The sequence below is a fragment of the Hyperolius riggenbachi genome, chromosome 3 (assembly GCF_040937935.1).
Source record: "Hyperolius riggenbachi isolate aHypRig1 chromosome 3, aHypRig1.pri, whole genome shotgun sequence".
NCBI lineage: Eukaryota > Metazoa > Chordata > Amphibia > Anura > Hyperoliidae > Hyperolius > Hyperolius riggenbachi.
In genome coordinates, this window is record NC_090648.1 from 180,880,270 (window position 1) to 180,900,534 (window position 20,265).

The 20,265-nt window shown below is 43.4% G+C and overlaps 1 protein-coding gene across 3 annotated transcripts in view; it reads left to right on the forward strand.

Moving 5' to 3' along the window:
• The first annotated feature begins 4,483 nt into the window (after nucleotides 1–4,483).
• USP8 (ubiquitin specific peptidase 8) overlaps nucleotides 4,484–20,265 on the forward strand; it is a 102,877-nt gene continuing 87,095 nt past the window's right edge. The window contains exons 1-2 of one of the 3 annotated variants that reach the window (XM_068275382.1): nucleotides 4,484–4,599; nucleotides 11,980–12,160. In XM_068275382.1, coding sequence (XP_068131483.1) covers nucleotides 12,057–12,160 — 104 coding nt within the window. In that variant the 5' untranslated portion in view covers nucleotides 4,484–4,599; nucleotides 11,980–12,056. Of the gene's footprint in view, nucleotides 4,600–4,670; nucleotides 4,791–11,872; nucleotides 11,895–11,979; nucleotides 12,161–20,265 lie in introns of those variants that run through there. The other 2 variants (XM_068275383.1, XM_068275384.1) reach the window with 2 other exon arrangements.

The following is a 20,265-nucleotide window of genomic DNA, read 5'->3' on the forward strand; positions in this document are numbered from 1 at the left end:
AGTGCAAGAAGAGTCTGCAAAACTTACAGTGTAAAACAAAAGATACCATTAAATTGCAGGAGATAATAAGTATTGTCCTGCAAGTGCAATAAGAATGCATAAGAACCAATTTGAACTTATTGCGGAGGAGACAGCAGAGAGAGGGGAGGGAAAAAAGGAGAAAAAAAATGAAAAAGCAATTAATGCAGAAATTTGCAGCTTAAACTCAGCATTTCCTTTTTGTTCTAAAAGATTATTTACAGCCTTAAACTTACGCAAAACAAAAAAAAAGTAGCATAACAGCATTCAAACAGTTAAACACTGTACTTTTTCTGCAGTGGAAAGCGCCTTAAGCTTGTGATCCGCATCCGAAGAGGTGATAACATCTTTTGTTTACATTCCTCTGTTGCTACAATTAGTTACAGCCAGCCATGTGCTAAAATGGAACTCTACTGAGCTGACGAGCAGAAACAAATGAGAAATTATCACTAGGTAGCTGCTGTATTTATATAATAAAATATATTACTAAAATACAATGGCAGCTTTTAGAGCAGATAAACTGTACTTTGGGAACTTGTAATTTGTAAACAGGCAATATTACTTGTGCATAAAAGCAAATATGGTAACTGGGTAATAAAAAATAGGAAAACACATTTCTATTGAATGTTATATCAGAGTTTTATTCCACTTTAAGCAGGAAAAGTAAGGGTTGTCCTGTAAATGGTGCGATAGCTCAATCAATGCCATCCCATTTGCACTAAGTACCTCGAGGTTAAAGGTTGGCTACTCGGCCAAGATGCCGCCGCTAATGGGGCCTTGTACATGGGAATCACATGGGAGTGATTGGGAGAAGCGGTAAGCTCTGACCAGTAGAGATGCGAAGTTCTGATCTTTTCAATGATCCGGATGATTCGAATCGGATCATTGAAAAGATCCGGATCTTTGATCCGAATCTCGGATCATTTTACTGTGGAAGCATTCGGGGGTGAAATGAATAGCAGGACAGGTCTTTCCCTGCGGTGGACAGAGAAGGGGAGGGGGGTGGACACACAGAGAAGGGGAGAAGATGGACAGAGGGCAGGGAGTGGACAGAGAAGGGAGGAGGGACGAGCAGAGAGCAGAAATGTTTGTTTGCACACAATACCCACATGCTGCAATCATATGCTTTACATATATTTCACCTATATGTTCATCTGTATACTTTGAAAGTAAACCTGGCACAGTGAAATAAAGCATTCCCCAAAGCATTCCCAGAAGTGAAGTGCAGCTATTTAGAGCAGTGCAGGAGGATCATATTGCTCAGCAATCACAGTGCCTGCAAAGTTACTGAGCTGTGCTGAGCTGAGCCAAAAGTTTCCAATTTGTTCACTGCACAACTACGGAACAGACAGCCTATAATAAGCAGCACATTATAGCCAGTATGTGTGCTCTACACATATCTGGCAGTGGCACCCATGTCCCCTCTCTCATCTACCTGTCCCTGGCTCCCCTCCAACAGAGCGATCTATCTCTGCTCTGCTTCCAGGACCCCGCTGCCCGCTGCGAGGGGGGGGCGTGTTGCTCCTGGCCCCGCCCCTTTTGCGATCCGAATCACTCATTTTGATGATTCGGATGATTCGACTCACAAAATAGATTCGGATCAAAGATCCGAATCGTTCATGATCCGGACAACACTACTGACCAGATGCAGACACATCTCTGTGTCCTCCAATTAAGGCCCCTTTTACATGTGCATTGCGTTACCAACAGCGCGTTACCATCAGACTTCCTTGGTGACGCAGCAGCAGCAGTGGAAGTAATGAAAGTCAATGGGCTACACATACATTTTAAATATGTAGCTGCAGCGAGCATGCGTGAAACGACATGAATACGACAGGAAAAACTGGGATTCCTAGTGACTTACTTCCTGTCCAGCCTAAAGGACAACTGAAGTGAAAAGAATATATAGGCTGCTATATCTATTTAGTTTAAAGAGACTCTGAAGCGAGAATAAATCTCGCTTCAGAGCTCATACTTAGCAGGGGCATGTGTGCCCCTGCTAAACCGCCACTATCGCGCCGCTAAACGGGGGTCCCTTCACCCCCAAACCCACCCCTGCAAGACTTGGTCGTAGTCTTGGTCGTAAATCTTCCCTTCCTGGAGGCAGGGCTAACGGCTGCAGCCCTGCCTCCAGTCGCGGCTATCAGACGCGCATCGCCGCCTCTCCCCCGCCCCTCTCAGTGAAGGAAGACTGAGAGGGGCGGGGGAGAGGCGGAGATACGCGTCTGACAGATGCGCGTGGGGCAGGGCTGAGGCGGTTAGCCCTGCCCCAATGCGGAAGCGCTCCCCCGCTTTACGGAGGGGATTTGGGGGTGAAGGGACCCCGTTAAGCCGCGGGATATCGGCGGTTTAGCAGGGGCACACAGGCCCCTGCTATCTATGAGGTCTGAAGCGAGATTTATTCTCGCTTCAGACTCTCTTTAAACAGTACTAGTTGCTTATCAGCCCTGCTGATCTATTTGGCTGCAGTAAAGTCTGAATAACACCAGAAACAAGCATGCAGCTAATATTGTCAGATCCAACAATGTCAGAAACATCTGATCTGCTGCATGCTTGTTCAGGTACTGTGGCTAAAAGTATTAGAGGCAGAGGATCAGCAGGATAGCCAGGCAACTGGTATTTCTTAAAAGAAAATCAGTATGGTAGCCTCCATATCCCTTTCGCTTCAGTTGTTGTTTAAACATACCTGTTCGGCTCAGGTATTTATATTGCTAAAAGATAGTTGTAATGCATGGCGTGGATACAGCTGAGTCCATGCCATACAAAACAAGCCACAAGAAGTGGATGTACAGCCGGCGGAAGTGAAGGGGAGGGGACGTGTGCGTGGCAGTTACTTGTGCAATACAGGCTCTTCAGCTCGTGTGACGATCTGGTGACGGGCACAGAGGGCCGGATTCTTAAAAAGAATCAGGGGATTACTAGTCCTTTAAGAGCACCCCACTCCTAGGGGAAGAAGGACCATTAGGCACCAGGGAACTGTATAGGGGTTGGAGGGGGCCATTAGACACCAGGAAACTTTGTAAGGGAGGAAGGATGCCAGTAGACACTGAGGTTGGCCCACGACTAGGTCCCTGTGTACAATTGTGGCCCACTTTGCATTTGAGTTTGGCACCCCTGCACAACACAACACACATAGACAAATGACTATGGTAGGGATTAGATTGTGAGCCCCTCTGAGGGACAGTTAGTGACAAGAAAATATACTCTGTACATTGCTGCATAATATGGCGGTGCTATATAAATACTTGAATAAAAATAAAATAATCAACGTGTTGAGAGTTTTAACTGGCTCTCCCCCATGTGTTGGCCACCTGGCTGGCATAAGGTCAAATCTCTCAAACATTGTGCCAGGCACCTCTTGCGACCACGCTACCGTGCTTCCGCATCTGTAGGGCCAAGGATTACAGATGTAGAAGCAAGGTAGTGTGGTCACGAGTGGTGTGCCACAATTGAGAGGCGTGATCTTAAGCAGGCTGGGTGGACAATACACGGGGGAGAGCCCATTAAAACTCTTTTGCATTGATGAATTGATTTTGTGTAAATACAATTATAATTTTATTAAATGAGTCATACATGATTTTTTTTTACCTTGGGGTGCATTGGCTTATGGAGATTTAGTGGAGCTTGAAATACAGGAAGAGAGTCCACTATAATGCAGGAGGCAGCCTTAAAGGGGCACTACAGCAACATTTTGGCAACTGGGACAACCCTAGTAGCATCCTATACAATAAAATGCAAGTGTCGCTGTGTCCAGCAGTTTTGTCCGTGTCCCAGGATTTTTGCGCAGTAACTGACAGCTGGGACCAGGGAACTGGCCGAGCGAGCGAGGTGGGCGGGTGCGGGCACGCGCCTGCGTCGGACGCGCGGCGGTTGCGTGCGCAGCATGCGCACTGCTGGTGGCCGTAGACCTAGAGACCGCTGGGTCTATTAGTGTTTATAATAGTAAGAGAAACACATATTAGGTAGTGTATCTGGTTACAAATGCTGGCTGGATAGGATAATTTATAGCCCCTCTTACAGATTGTGGCTGTCATTTAGAGAGAAGCAACAGCCTTTTCTGTTCAGTTTAGCTGTAACGACTATTTCTATACTCTCCATGTGTGAGATTAAAGCCTGTTCTGTAATGCTAGGTACACGCGATACAATTTTCTGACACGTACTGTCAGATCGACTATTTTCAACTAGTCCGATTTGATTTCTGATCAATTTTTCATTCACTTTTATGGAAATCAGATCGGACCTATTGGAAATAGTCAATCTGACAGTAGTACGAGTAGTGTGAAATAATCCTGTCGTAGATCACTACAGGACGTGTGTTGAACAAGTAGCTCTTCTCTCATCACTACTAGTATACACTATACAGATTACAGAACGGGGCACTCGGCAAGTTCAAATATAGCGGTAAAGAAGTCTATCTCTGACGCTCCGCCTTCCGTGACGCCATGACGCCGTCCGCTCACTGACACCGCAAGAAAAGAAAAAAAAAAAACAACAATCTGAAGCCATTTTGGTGTACCGGGCTGCGGAGCAGTGCTCGGCCTGTGCAGCGTGCGAGGGGGAGGAGGGACCTGGGCGAGCTCGGTAAGGCAGTACATGGAGAATGTATGTGGCGCGGGTGAGGGGCTGCTCGTGCTCTGCATGGTGTGATGACGCTGGGAGGGTCTCCGGCTCAGCCCCCTAATGACATAATAATTGAGGAGCAGCAGCAGGATGTTAGTGGAAGCTGTCATGTGATCCCTCTTCTGTCACCACTGCCCATACTGTGATGTCATGTACGTTATACTGTGTGATTTGCGCATGAAGCTGAAGGGCATTCTCAGTTTGTGGATGCAGGAATAATGTACAGATTATCATCTCTTTGGACTTTAGTTTTAAAGGGTCTTATGGCAAATTGACTCCTTGTCTAAGCTGTTCCGTGAAAATGATTATTGGTAGTCACTTGGCTGCAACAGGCAATGAGACTGCAGGACACCTATACAATTATATATGAAACACTAAGCTATAGTTGAGTGTTAGTGTATAGTATGTGAGTTGTAATAAAGTATATTCACTTTCACTTAACTGTAATAAAGAAAAATGAATCATATTTCATTAATTTTTGACTTGCTAAAGACTTGATGAACAGAGAATTCTGCTAAGGCTAACTTCACAGTGGGGAAACAGTATACCAACGCAGTGCATTACCACATAACACATTCATTACCTGTGCCAGTGAAGCATACTTTATTTACTGTATGTGACACGCTTGCAAAACATGGGGGTGATTTTTCCGCTCAGTTGCGTTGTTTTCCTGTTTTTCGAGGGAAAGCAATGCAACATGCCCTTAAAGGATATCCGAGGTAAAAGTTAAAGGAGTTCTCGACCAAATATGTGTATTGCACTGCCCATGTTTTGAATTCAGTGAGTTTTATATAGTAAATAAAGATAATTCTGTTTCTGTCAGTTTCTGTTTTGTAATCCCTGTGTCTGAAGCCAATCCTGATGTTATTTCCTCCCTTAGGGCCACTTTCTCAGCACAAGAAAAATTGGCCAATCAGAGAGGAAAAGTTGGGTGGGGGTCAAACTGGAGTAAAATAAACTTCAGCCAATCAGGCTGCATTAGTTATGCCTGAGGGGAAAAGGGGAGAAAACTTGAAGAAGAAAAAAACAGCATGTGCTGCAACTTCTCTTTTGTGGCAGATAAGAGCCAGAGGATCTGGTAAATGATATTCTTTTGAGAAGAAAATTGAGTCATTTTTACCTTTTGGATTGCCTTATTTTTTTTACCATATAAGAATAAAGAATAGTTACTCTTTAAAGAGGAGCTGTTAGGTATAAGGTCTCAGAGAAAATAAACACATATATCAGTAGCTAAAGATTGGCTGTACTTACATTACATATGCATTTCACTGTCCACGTTTGGATTTCACAGAATTTGTATATAGTATATGCAGAGATAGATGCTCCTGACAGCTGATGGCAGGCTCCATGTTTTTCTGTCAAATGTGTCGTCATGTCCTGCCTGCTTCCTGATCACAGATAAGCTCCTACTTGAACAACACAGTGTGCAGTGAATATTAATGAGCCATGTGGCTAGGAACAATAGCTGACTCCTGCAGAGTACTCTGCCCCGAGATTTATCAGTGCTACACGCTGGACTGATTACAAGCTTCTGTAACGTCTCATTAGCAGCCGAGGGGAGGGCCCCAGAATGCTTTGCAGTTTAGTATGCGGCTTGCGTCCTTATGGGTCTATAACAGACTTGCTGATAAGCACACATCAAAGGTAATTGAGATTTTTATCTTCACTAATGGCTTTTGGGCTTCCTTCTAAACTGTTTAACACAGGAGAATAGAGGTTTAAATTAGCTTCTGCAGCCTGACAGTTACTCTTTAAGCTTTACTTGGGGCTTTTTCCAGCCCCCAGAAGTCTATCTGATCCAGTGCTGAAGTTCCGCTGTCCTCCAGGCTGTTCTGTCCCCTCCATAGGATCGCCAATCCCTGACTGGGTTGTAGACTTCTGTGCATGAGCGCTGCGTGCCTCTCGTGATCGCTCTCCTGAGACCAGGAGCATTCTGCCCTTGTGCAGTTCACAAAGACTTGAACTGCGCTAGCGCAGAATGCTCCCAGCCAATGGAGCACTATTGCAGGAGGTGCACGGCACCCATTTGCAGAAGCCCGCAACCCAGCTTTGGGGGTGGTAATCGTATGGAGGGCACAGTGGCAGCCTGGAGGACAGTGGTGGAACTTCAGCGCTGGATCAGATAGACCTCTGGGGGCTGGAAAAAGCACAAAGTAAGCCTTAACTTTTTATTTTACCTTGGATACCTTTTTAAAACACAGCGCTTTAGACAAGCTTATAATTTGTCATAGCCAGATGTTGCGGCTCACTGCCACATCCACCAGCCCCAACACCTTTCCTCTTACCCAGTGTCACCCCACCACATCTACATTGTAAGCTGGCAAGGCGGGTCCTCCTCCAGTATTTCCTGTTTCTGCTGTGCTTTATCAAATGAATATATGGCTGTATTGACAGTTGCAAGCTACACATTAAAGGAATACTGTAGGGGGTCGGGGGAAAATTAGTTGAACTTACCCGGGGCTTCTAATTGTCCCCCGCAGGCATCCTGTGCCCGCGCAGCCACTCACCGATGCTCTGGCCCCTCCTCCGGTTCACTTCTGGAATTTCAGACTTTAAAGTCTGAAAACCACTGCGCCTGCGTTGCCGTGTCCTCGCTCCCGCTGATGTCACCAGGAGCGTACTGCGCAGGCACAGACCATACTGGGCCTGCACACTGTGGCTGACAAGGGCTTTACAGAAATGTTGCTGGGGTATAGCCAAGCGAATGAGGTGATCAAGAAAAGACATGAGTGTTATTTAGAGAGCTAGGATAATGGATCTCTAATCGAAATTATGTAATGCTAGGTACACATGATGCAATTTTCTGACAGATTTATTGTCCGATTACTTACATGATGTCAGATCTGATTTCTGATCAATTTTTCAAACGATTTTTCATAAAAGTTATCAGAAAATCGAATGAATAAATGATTCAAAATCAGATCGGACATGTTGCAAATAATCGATATGACAGTAAATCCATCAGAAAACTGCATTGTGTGCACCTAGCATTACACCTGTATGCATGCTAGATTCCCATCTGAGATGATCCCGGATGGCCGAGGTGTCCATGTTCCATCTGACATGTGTATGAACCTTGAGACCACAGTAGGGATTAGACTGTGAGATCCTGTGAGGGACCGTGGAGGACCTTGATTGTTTAATGTACTCTGTAAAGCAATTTATTTAGGCTGCACATTCTGTTGCTTGTATAACCATGGTGCTCTTACAGCCAGTTCATTTGTTGTTTTGCAGAATGTTGTGTCTCCTCACCACCTCCCAGATGCTTTTCTAATCTGGAGGAGGGGGGGCGCTATTAAAGAGGAACGCCAGCAGAGTTTTTCAGTTTCTAGTCTGTCGATGCCATGGGGGAGCACTCGCACCTAACAATACTGAACCCGATCAGTTTTGCAATTTTTATAAATAGGCCCCAGTCTCTGTAACTAGAAGACAGGCAGTGAATAAGGTTTTTAGTTTGTTTGTTTTTGTTCATATATTCCCTAGTATGATGAGACACAATAATGTAAGCCTGATTCCAACCTTTCTTTGTTCTATCTTGAGCATAAAAAAAAAAGGTTTTGGCCAAGTTCCATTATAATATGGCTGTTGGCTGTCAGTGCAGCTAGACAGGTTCTCAAACAGGCCGGTAGGGATGCTCAAATCCGATCCGGATGAAATCCGGATAGTGGTGATCCGGATTTCATCCTGTTGAATTCAAGTCACCTGTGCGGGGCTGGGCAGGGGGTTTAATCTTACCTATCATGACGTCTTCTTCGTCCGTCTCTCGGCGCCTCCCACAATGCAGTCCAATCCGGCGTCATGTGACTAAAAAAACTTCCTCCTTCCGGGTTGAAGGAGGAAGTGTATAGTCACGTGATGCCGGATTGGACCGCATCGTGGGAGGCGCCGAGGGACGGACGAAGAAGACGTCATGAAAGGGAAGAATAAACCCCCTGCTCAGCCCGCACAGGTGACTTGAATTTAACAGGATGAAATCCGAATCACAACTATCCGGATCGGATTTGAGCATCACTGCAGGCCGGGTTGTTAAACCGAAGACAAAGAATGGGGTGATGATTAAAGGACCACTATCGTGAAAATCTTCAAATTTAAAATACATGTAAACATATACAAATAAGAAATATATTTCTTCCAGAGTAAAATGAGCCATAAATTACTTTTCACCTTTGTTGCTATCACTTACATTAGGCAGTAGAAATCTGACAGAACCGACAGGTTTTCGACTAGCCCATGGCTTCATAGGGGATCATCAGGGTTTTGTTTATTTTCAAAAGCTTTTAGCGAATGGCAGCTGCGCTATCCAGCTGCCAAATAAATTGTGCAGTGAGCAGGGAAGCTGGCCAGCATCTTTGTATAAATCCTTTTCAGGGAATGTCTTTATAAAGAATCCCCCATGAAGTGATGGACTAGTCCAAAACATGACAGTTCTGTCAGATTTCTACTAACTACTGTAAATGACAGCATAAAGAAAAGTAATTTATGTCTAACTTTACTCTGGAAGAAAAATACTACTTATTTGTATATGTTTACATGTATTTTAACCATACCATTTTTCGCAATAGTGATCCTTTAAACGATACCTATAACCTTATTCTGCGATATAAACTGACCACAGTGTTAGGTGCCTTGAAGGCTGGCATATCTGTCTGCAGGGTCAGTATCCTTGTGCAACTGCCGCTGGACCCCATGTTCTGCCATTTAAAATATTCAAAATTATTGTTGAAGCCAGTAACACATGACGAGGCTGAGCGCTTCACTCTTTCTCGCCCTGTTGCTGCTCATCTCCGCACCCTCTCCTGTGTAATGCCAGCCCCTATGGGCGCGCTGCTGTTTCTGGCTGGCTTATAGTGCAGAGAGTAAGCCAGGACGTGCTGAAGAACGACACCGCAATGCATATGAATGAACATATGTATTCATTTGGGGTGACCCCCTGATCTTATTGGTGTGAATTTCACTGCTCCTCAAAACTGTTTTATTTTTGTATAAATTGGCTTTTTTTTCCTTACCTATAATGTAGAACCTCTTCTGGGTTCGTGGACGTATTGGGAAAAAAGAGCCATTTTATAAATTTAGACGTGGAGGAGACGTGGACGAAATAAAAAAAATAAGATCAGGGAGACATAGAGAACAGATACATTTGTTTATATGTATGAGTACCTAAGGTTACAGATATCCTTAATGTTTTAGATGCATACGATTTTCCATCTTTTTTGTATATCATGAAAATGCAGATACTGTACTTGACCTTAAATGTGCAGATTGATGTGCGAACCAGGCCTTAAATTCATGGTTTCATAGTTTGGCGGTGTACATAAATCCAATTTTGATTGGGCAATGGTTGGTCAATTTTACTACTTCCATGTAGTATGAAGGCCAAGAGATTTTGAATACTATGAACCAATTCTGTAGGTTAGCTCTTTTACTACATTTCAAGTTAAACAATTGGCCAATCAAAATTGGATGTGTGTATGCACCCTTAGTTTGAAAATGAGCTGTGAAGGAGGAAGGATCGAAAATCTGGAAGGTGACTTCAAGCGCAATGGCCAGAGGCGGTGACAATGGTGGGTTAACGCCCCTCTGCTTCGGTCTGCATATGTAAAGATTCAGGTTCTGATCCAAAGCATTCGCAGCAACGTTCCAAATTCAAATGTGTCAACACTAGTTCAGTTGTTGATAAACCCTTTTATTGTATCCTTTTTTTTTTTTTAGTTTATTACCTTTGGCTTGTGCTCCTGAGGTGCCCCACAGTGCATCACAGCTGAATATGCAAATCATCCTTTAATGTCCCTAAAAGCTAAACACACCTCCAGAGCCGCTGGAATGCGATGATGTGTCAGCTTGTTAATTGTACAGAGTCACACCAATCCAACATACATACAAACTGTTTTGGACTGGTTGCTCCTCATCAGTGCATGGCATGGATTCATGTGGGTCTATTAGGTAGCACTTGAAACACTTACAGGTAGGGCTTGTTTGCACCTAGGGCATTTTCGTTATTTTTTTCAGCGCAGGCGAATTTCCAAATCGCCCTATAAGCGCTTGTGCAATGATTCCCTATGAGAGTGTTCACATTTGAGCGGTTCGTTTCCGCTCCACTCAGCAAAATGCTGCCTGTACCATTTTTAGGGTGATTTTGTTACAATGGAAGGTATTGGGAAACCGCGAAACGCATTTTTAAAGCGCGAAACGCAATCGCTGCATAAAGCGATTTTGTGAGCGTTTTGAGCTTTAAAAATAAATACATTGTATTTATTCTTTTCCGGGTCAAAGAGTTCACTTCCTGACTTGCGTCAGGAAGTGAAAAAACAAATGGCGCTGCAAAAGCACTTTACAAAAAAATCGAAGCGCGCAGGTAAGCGCCACAAGGGGGGAAAAAAGTCCTTAACAAAATCGAAAATCGCTAGCGTCACATTTTAGATGTGAACAAAGCCCAACAGATTGCCCAGCAAGCTAATGGTGGACCGGAACTCTGAGGAGTGTGTAAGGGGCTAAAAAGGACAAAAAAAGCCCTCTTAAAATAGAAGTATTTTCAATTATTTAGATTAGAGTGTGCTCCTGAGGTGTCCCACAATGCATCACTGCTGAATATGCAAATCATCCATTTATGGCCCTGTGAGCTTAACACACCATGAGCTTGCTGGTAGATGCCTTGCAAGTGTGTGTTGCTTTATTCTGTTTTGCTGCAGAGTAACACAATGATAATGGGGCCTAGCACACTTACTGGGCCGCGTCAGAAGTTCCCGGTCGGCCGCCAACCCGCCGCAAAGTTACAGCGTGTTACCGCAGCGGCGGAATGCATGTAAGTCAATGGGCAACACAGAAAATTTAAATACATTGGCGACGGTTTGGAACGCAAATAACACGGCAAACCCGGGAGTCCGTGTAACATACTTCCTGTGCAGATTTAATGCCAATTGGATGCAGCTTGGAATTAGGCCAATCAGATGCACTTTCTGCTGGTTTGGATTGGCTTAATTCCAAGCTATAGACAGTTTGCACAATTTGTTCCAGCCCCAGCAGCTCACAATAGCAGTTTGTTCACTGAAGCAATTTATTGTTTTGCTAAAGGCAGCTTTTGTGAAGAGTGATAGTGTTTAGCAATATGTAAAGCAGCATTTTATTGCCTCTTTCCTTTTATTGACCTGAGGAAGCACACTGGTGCCTGTTTATGTCTCCGCGGCAGATCCATTTTCTGTCTGCTTTAGGATTACATACAGCGTCTTATTTCATTACTCGAGGCACTGTAGAAGCCGCAAGTATGGAGCAAATTGAAACTGTTTTGTAAAAGGTTGAACAGCTGATTCCATTAGTCTGTTTTCTTCTGTCTCCTGTTTTTGTTAGGTGTACATTATGACTAGGAATACAGGTCAATCCAGCTTGTGTTAGTGTGGAGAGAAGGACATCTTTCTCTGCTGAAGATGCCTACAGTATCGGCACATCCCAAAGAACTGTATCTTTCCACGTCCCTCTCTGAACTTAACAAAAAAGCTGAAGTAAAAGCTGATGCAGCGAATACAAAGAGGTATATTCTTATCTAGCTTTTCCATTTACAGTTGTCACGTGTAAAGCTTGTATCTAACTGGTTAAGGCCTCACTTTGTGCTTTCATTTTCATTGAGTAATTTCATTTCCTTCTATTTATTGTGGTTATGCTGTGTGTAACCTCAGGAATGCTCAGACCTGTCCTCAGGCTTTACTCAGTACTGCATGTTTGTCTTTTCTTGAGTTCTCCTATATTGTATGTTTTTTTTCTCAAACTCTTCCTGATCTTTCAAATCAGTCATATGACTCCAGGTTCCCTTGAGAAAACTGGCAGCAGTCAGGGTGTTTTTTTTTTTTTTTTTTTTTTTTTATTTATTTATTATTTTTTTGTTGTTGTTTTTTTTTCCCCCAGCACAAAGCAGATGACCTGACCCTGCCCACCTTCTCCCTCTGCTGCTAAGAGATTAAGAACATTCATAGTGGAAACATGGTTTATCTGCCATTTACAAAACTTTATGCATTGTAATGAATGTTACATCAGACAAAAGGATTCTGATTGTAGACACAACTTTGTACGTTTTTATTCTGCAGAACGTTTAACCAGAACTGGACCAGTTTGGACATGGTTATTTAAATATAAAGCCTATCACCCTTCCTGCCCCAATCTCTAAAGCATCTGTCGCCATAGTCCAGAGCTATTATGCCCTTGTTCTTTTTCTTCCTCCTAATGTTAAAAGGCTTCATGAGCTCATTTAGCCTTTGTTGCATTTACTGTACTCTTGGTGACAATGTGTAACATTCAAGACACTGTCTTGGGAGGCTTTGTTTTGTCCAGGTCATGGCGAATCCAAAGGACAATCAGGCTGTTTCAACTGGACAGCTTCATCTTGTATTCTTGACCACATTCAGCGCTAACCATGTGGCTTTCTTCAGTTAAGTTATACTTTTCAATTCATCTGTGGTATCTGCATCATTTTAAGTTTATCAAAGTCTTCCGCAAGTGCATTGAGCATGAACTGTCTTCCATTGGCAAGTATCCTTACTGTGTAATTTGTGTACTCTATACACTCATAATAAAGTTGTTTGTTTTTATTATTTATTTTTTATTAAGAAAATGGAGGTGGGAGTCAACGTACTCAGGGAAACTAATTTTTAACTTCACACTATTTTACTTTCAGTTTTCAATAATGTTTGAGGTTTTTTATAGGAGAAAAAAGTTATACAAGAATAACATTTGATGAACAAAGTTTTTTTATCCAAGCATTAATGAACAGTTTTCAAAAGAGTAAACACATTGAAGAACACCTATAGAAAACATAGGAAAAACAACATTTCAGCATTTCATTACATTTACAACGGGCAGGTAGGATAAAAAGTGGTGTATTTTGCAGGGCTGTGGAGTCGGTCCAAAAATCCACAGACTCCGACTCCTCAGTTTAGGATTCCACCGACTCCGACTCCACGACTCCGACTCCTCTAATTTGCATATTACAATTTTGTTGATTAAAAGTATGTAACATGAAATTCGTCTCTTAACTGCCAACGCTTAGGAATTTTACAAGACAACTGAAGTGAGAAGGATATGTAGACTACTATATTTATTCCCTTTAGACTAAAACTAGTCCTTGGTAAGAGTACTTGTAAAAGGTACAACCGGAACAAAGAACATCTATCAAGTGTGGGTGCATGTAAGAATGATGTGCAGGTACTCTGCAGGGGAATGAGGAGATTGTAAACAGACAACACCTCTGTGTTCAATGTGCGCAGCATTCTCAGTGGATTCCCTGCAGCTCTGTGGGGAGTGCATATGTAGAGTATAGTACTACTGTGTAACAAAGTAAACCTGAGACAGATGAAATTAAAGTTTTATACATACCTGGGGCTTCCTCCAGCCGCCTTATGGGATAATCAGTCCCTCGTTGTCCTCCTCCACCACCTGGATCTTCTGCTATGAGTCCAGGTACTTGAGTCAGTCAAGCGTAGTGCGCATGAACACACTCCGCCGTGAGCGTACTACACCTGTGCAGCACTATTGCGCAGGTGCAGAATGTTCCTGGCTGTGGGAGCGGCATGCGGCCGGACAGCGCTGACTGGCTGAATTACCAGGACTCATAGCAGAAGATCCGAGTGGTGGAGGACAGTGAGGGACTGATTAGCCTGAAGGGGGCTGGAGGAAGCCCCAGGTATGTATAAAACTTTACTTTTCATCCGTCTCAGTTACCCTTTAATTTGTAGTCACCAAACCAAATTTTAACAACATATCAAATTATTTTATTTCATCAGCAAAGGGAGTGCATACATTTGCATAAATCAGCATCAATGCAGAATTATTTCCATCTCGTTGACCATCTCTATTAGTCACATAGCTACACATCAGGCTTTATTCTTACAGCATAGATGTTATTTAGTATATATAAGAGATTCCTGTGTACACATCATATATACAGTCACAATCAGATATGTATATCTGACCTTAAAAATAAGGGGACTGCTTTATTGAAGCAGCACAAGTAACTAATTTTGATTGGTTTATTTCATTTTTGTGGACTAAGCACAGCTATTACTGTATATATACATTATTTTTAATGACTATTATCTGAGAAATAGAACATTTTATCATATTTTCTATTTTAATTACAGTTACAAATTCATTAGGAGTCGGAGTCGGTGCATTTTTTCCCGACTCCGACTCCAGGCACCCAAAATTGCCCGACTCCACGACTCCGACTCCACAGCCCTGGTATTTTGAGGCAATCATATTACCTTAAAGAGTAACTGTCAGGCTGCAGAAGCTAATTTAAACCTCTATTCTCCTGTGTTAAACAGTTTAGAAGGAAGCCAAAAAGCCATTAGTGAAGATAAAAATCTCAGTTACCTTTGATGTGTGCTTATCAGAAAAGCTGTTAGACCTAAGAGGACGCAAGCCGCATACTATACTGCAAAGCATTCTGGGGCCCTCCCCTCGGCTGCTAATGAGACGTTACAGCAGCTTGTAATCAGTCCAGTGCGTAGCACTGATAAATCTCCGTGCAGAGTACACTGCAGGAGTCAGCTATTTTTCCTAGCCACATGGCTCATTAATATTCACTGCACACTGTGTTATTCAGTACGAGCTTTTCTGTGATCAGGAAGCAGGCAGGACATGACGACACATTTGACAGAAAAACATGGAACCTGCCATGAGCTGTCAGGAGCATCAATCTCTGCATATACTATATAAAAATTCTGTGAAGTACAAACGTGGACAGTGAAATGCATATGTAATGTAAGTACAGCCAATCTTTAGCTACTGATATATGTGTTTATTTTCTCTGAGACCTTATACCTAACAGCTCCTCTTTAAGGGACAGAACTAGTTTAGATGTGGTAACCGGGAATATAACTCTTACCCATACACTGAACCAATTTTGGCTGGGCCAGAGCATATTCCAAACAGTAAAATAACTTAGCTAGTATAGCCTGACTTCCAGCGAAGACAGGGGGGGGGGTGCCTTAAAAGTGCGTCTTGTGTTCATTAAAGGTTAGGGGTGTTGTAGTTTAAAAGTGATCCTGGAGCAACAATGACAAAGAGATAGGAAAGAGAAGAAAGCAAAAGAAGAGGAAAGGTATGAGAAAGATAGTAGAAAGAAAGGGATATGGGCCGAGGAGATTCTGTGGTACCATGACTAGTTGAGAAAAAGAAGAGGCCAAGGGCTCATAGAAATGTAGAGGTTTCTTACCCAGGAGCTATGTTCCGAGCCAAGAAGGTATTCTGCAAAAGGCGTCCAGACTTTATTAAACTTAGTTATGTTATCTTCCAACCTAGCATGTAGTTTTTCAAAGAAGAGAACACGACTCAGTCTATTCCTGACTAAAGAGGAGCTGTTAGGTATAAAAACACATATATCAGTAGCTAAATATTTGCTGTACTTACATTACATATGCATTTCACTGTCCACGTTTGGATTTCACAGAATTTTTATATAGTATTTGCAGAGAATGATGCTTCTGACAGCTCATGGCAGGTTCCATGTTTGTCTGATTCCAATTGTGATGTAATATCCTCCCTTACCCTGCTTCCTGATGATTCGACTCACAAAAATGACCAGGATCAAAGATCCTAATGGTTCATGATCCGGACAACACTACTGTGCAGTGAATATAAATTAGCCATGTGGCTAGGAAAAATAGCGGACTCCTGCAGTATACTCTAACGGAACATGTGCCCTGTGAACAGCACATTGATTTTTCAGTGTTGTGAGCTGGGCTGCAAGTTACAAGCTCCTGTAACATGAGCCTGTAACTTCTCACTGTGAAAGCAGCCTTAGGGCAGGATAGGGAAATTAATGGGAGGACCAAGGGAGTGCAGTGGGAAGAAGAAGCAGCCCCAGAATGCTTTGCAGTATCTGTTATGCGGCCTGCCGGCCTCCTTAGGAGCTTGGGAATAAAGAGCCTTGCTGTTCAGCAAACATCTAAGTAAGAGAGATTTTTAACTTCAGTATTGCCTTTTTGGCTTCCTTCTAAACTGTTTAACACAGGAGAATAGAGGTTTAAAGGGACACTGTAGGGGGGTCAGGGGAAAATTAGTTGAAGTTACCCTGGGCTTTTAATGGTCCCCCAAAGACATCCTGTGCCCGCGCAGCCACTCCCCATTGCTCCGGCCCGCCTCTGGTTCACTTCTGGAATTTCAGACTTTAAAGTCTGAAAACCACTGCGCCTGCGTTGCCGTGTCCTCACTCCCGCTGATGGCACCAGATGCGTACTGCGAAGGCCCAGTATGGTCTGCCCCGTGCACTCCTGGTGACATCAGGGGAAGCGAGGACATGGCAACGCAGGCGCAGTGGTTTTCAGACTTTAAAGTCTGAAATTCCAGAAGTAAACCGGAGGCGGGGCTGGAGCATCGGTGAGTGGCTGCACAGCACAGGATGTCTGCGGGGGACAGTTAAAAGCCCCAGGTAACTTCAACTCATTTTCCCCCGACCGCCCCTCCCTCCCCCCCCCCCCCCCCCCCCTACAGTGTCCCTTTAAATTAGCTTTTGTAGCCTGACCGTTACTCTTAAGTCCAAGGACAAAAGTTCTCGAGTTCCATGCGGCAGCTATGGTGAGCTTAGTAGCAGTAAATATGTGGTTGATAGGCTTATTTTGTGCTTTGTTGAAAAGTAAAATAGTGTCCCCTAACCAATGTTTCCCATCTGGGAGATAGAATTAACGTTCAGTAAACCTGATGAAGTTGGGAAATCTGTGATAATGAGCACAAGGTTTATGTTTCCACAATGCAGGAAATGAGAAATATTTTGCAATACTATAATTGTTGGCACAAGATTAATTGTCCTGTTTAAGTGTATTTGTTCTGGAACAGGGAGATTTTTGTGTTGCAAGACACATTTTATTTTATTTGTAGTAAGGTCGAGAATATGTGTTATGGAAATGGCTATATTTAAAGTGAAAGTTGAACTGTAACTCTGTTAACAGAATTGCTTAGAGAATTGCCAAGTCATATTGTACATGTGTACATAACCTAAGGTAATCTAAAAGTTTCAGGCCTGGTTCACACTTAGAGCTCGTTTCCATGCAGCACAGAGCCCCGTGGCGGGGGGTGAGGCTTGCAATCCCATTAATTATACTGAATGGGATTGCGGGCTGAAGCCCCCCCAAAATGCAGTCAACTGCAAATTAGTAGTGAATTGCAGCGCATGAATGGAATCAGCAGACAGTGCAGTGTATGCACTCTCTGATGTCCATGCGATTGCGTTTCCATAAGCCTGAAAGCACACTATATGGAAATGAGCCCTTCTGACCACTTTTTGACAACATGTCAATGTTACAAATTGATACAGGTTGCTTAAAAGTGGACAGAAGCGCACTAGTGTGTTCAGGCCCTTAAAGCGTAACTGTAAATCTTTTTTAAACACAGTATTTCACTTACCTGGGCTTCTGCAAGCCCTCAGCAGCCTCAGTCCCGCGCCGGTCCTGCCAGAGCCTCCATTCTCCCTCCGCTAGCTGCTTTCGGTTTCGCCGCCGGGCCACTGCGCTCTGGCCATGCGTATCCTTTCTTTGCGTCCCCTGCTATTGCAGAGGGGAACGCGAAAAAAAGATACGCTTGGTCAGAGCCGCGCTGGCATCGACTTAGAAGTCTAGGAACGGAACGGCGGCGGCGGGAGAACGGAGGCTCGGGCAAGACCGGCGCGGAACAGGGTGGCTGCTGGGGGCTTGCAGAAGCCCCAGGTAAGTGAAACGCTGTGTTTAAAAACGATTTACAGTTCCGCTTTAAAGCTAAAAGCTAAGGTACACAAGATAAGAGGTGGCACACCACAGGCTTTGCTAATTAAAGCATATATTGTAGCAGAACAGCACACACTACATGTTACGAATCCTCACGGTCCTTCATCAGGTGTAAAATGATAGGCACAAACAAGCTTACATTTATAGGTATCTTAAACACACCCTCAGGGTGTGGTCCTGAGCTAACTATACAAGGTTAACTCCTCTCTGTCTAAATGCAATACCATATAGATGCATAATGTCCATTTGAATTCATGTTGAACGCTCCAATAATGCAAAACAAACAACCTTCAAGAATAAGAGCCAATAGTATTCAGGGGTCTTTAGGAAAGAAAAAGTATGAGTCAACCAGATATATATTGAGAGTAGCAGAAATGCATGTATTTTCACAATCCGTTGCTCTGTTTACAAACATTCTGTGCGAGTGCGCAGACCTTGCCCAAAAAACACTCTGTAGTCTAAGCAGTCCTTGTTCTTAACAGAGTCTCTCCTTCAGAGCTGCTGCAATTATATAATAATAATCCGAACATTTGTATAGTGCTTTTCTCCTGTCGGACTCAAAGCGCTCGAGCTGCAGCCACTGGGAAGCACTCAAGTGGCAAACCTGCAGTATTAGGGAGTCTAGCCTTGAACTCCTTACTGAATAGTACTGACCCTAGTCAGGATTCAAACCCTGGCCTCCCATGTCAAAGGCGGTGCCCTTAACCAGTACACTATTCAGCCACTATTTTCTGCATCGCAATGTCTAGTAACCTTTTCATGTTAAAGCACACTTGAGGGGGATATGGAGGCTGCGATATGTATTTCCTTTTAAACAATACTCTTTGCCTGGCTGTAATGGGGATCTGTTTGACTGAAGTAGTGTTGTTTGAATTACACACAGGCCTTAATTCACAAAGGGCAGTTCTGTATAATAATTTAGGTACTTTTTTTTTTTTTTTTTTTTCTTTTTCCAAATTCATTAAGAGTTCCCGCATGTGGTAGAAGTTTGGTAATTTACCAAACAAAAATGTTTGGTAAGCCTCACCAGCTGTGGAGCAGGTCAGGCAGGAAGCTGTGAGTCTTCCCACAAGTGGTGTGCATGAGTTTGTGTTTTTCTGTCCAGTGCATCCCTTTAGGTGTGCTGCAGCCACCAGAGGGAGCTCTTCTGTATACCTGGTACAGATATGCACATCTAAAGGGATACAAAAAAGCCTTTTAAAAGGTCTCCTTCCCCTGCTCTGCGTTCTGAAGTCAGGCCCTCCAGAGTATAGGATCAAATAGGGTGAGAAGCAGGGCTGTGTGGCTCTCCTACTGGCTGTCAGCTTCATCTGTCATTGTTACAGCATGGAGAGTGAGTTACTGGCTAGTCAGAACAGGAGGTAAATACTGAACCCTTTTTTGCTTGATTTACCAAATGCTTTAATCTTCGGTGTCTTGCAATTTCTTGACATTTCTTGGGGTATTTACCACTTTAGTAGGTAACTTTACTTTTCAGTGCGGTAATAAGTTTAGTGAATTGGCATTTGGCAAGGTGATCAGTAAAATCAGCTGGTTTCTGCATCAACAGAGTGAATTGAGGCCACAGTAGTGTCTAAATTGCACACCTGAAACAAGCATGTGGCCAACCCAGACTTCTCACCTGTATGCTTATGCAGGGTCTATGGCTAAGAGTTTTGGAGGCATAGGATCAGCAGGAGAGCCAGTCAATATGGATTGTTACAAAGAAAATAAATGTCAGCCTTCACCTTGTTTCCCAGTTTTGCACAAATTGTTAGTGGTGAGCCACAGGTACTGTTTTCCCTGTGAGGCTGCAGCTACACAGGCTGCAAGCACAGAGCCAGCTTTTGTGTGCTTATATTTAGCTGCCAAATGCTAGCTTGATTGATGCAAATGTGAATTTTGT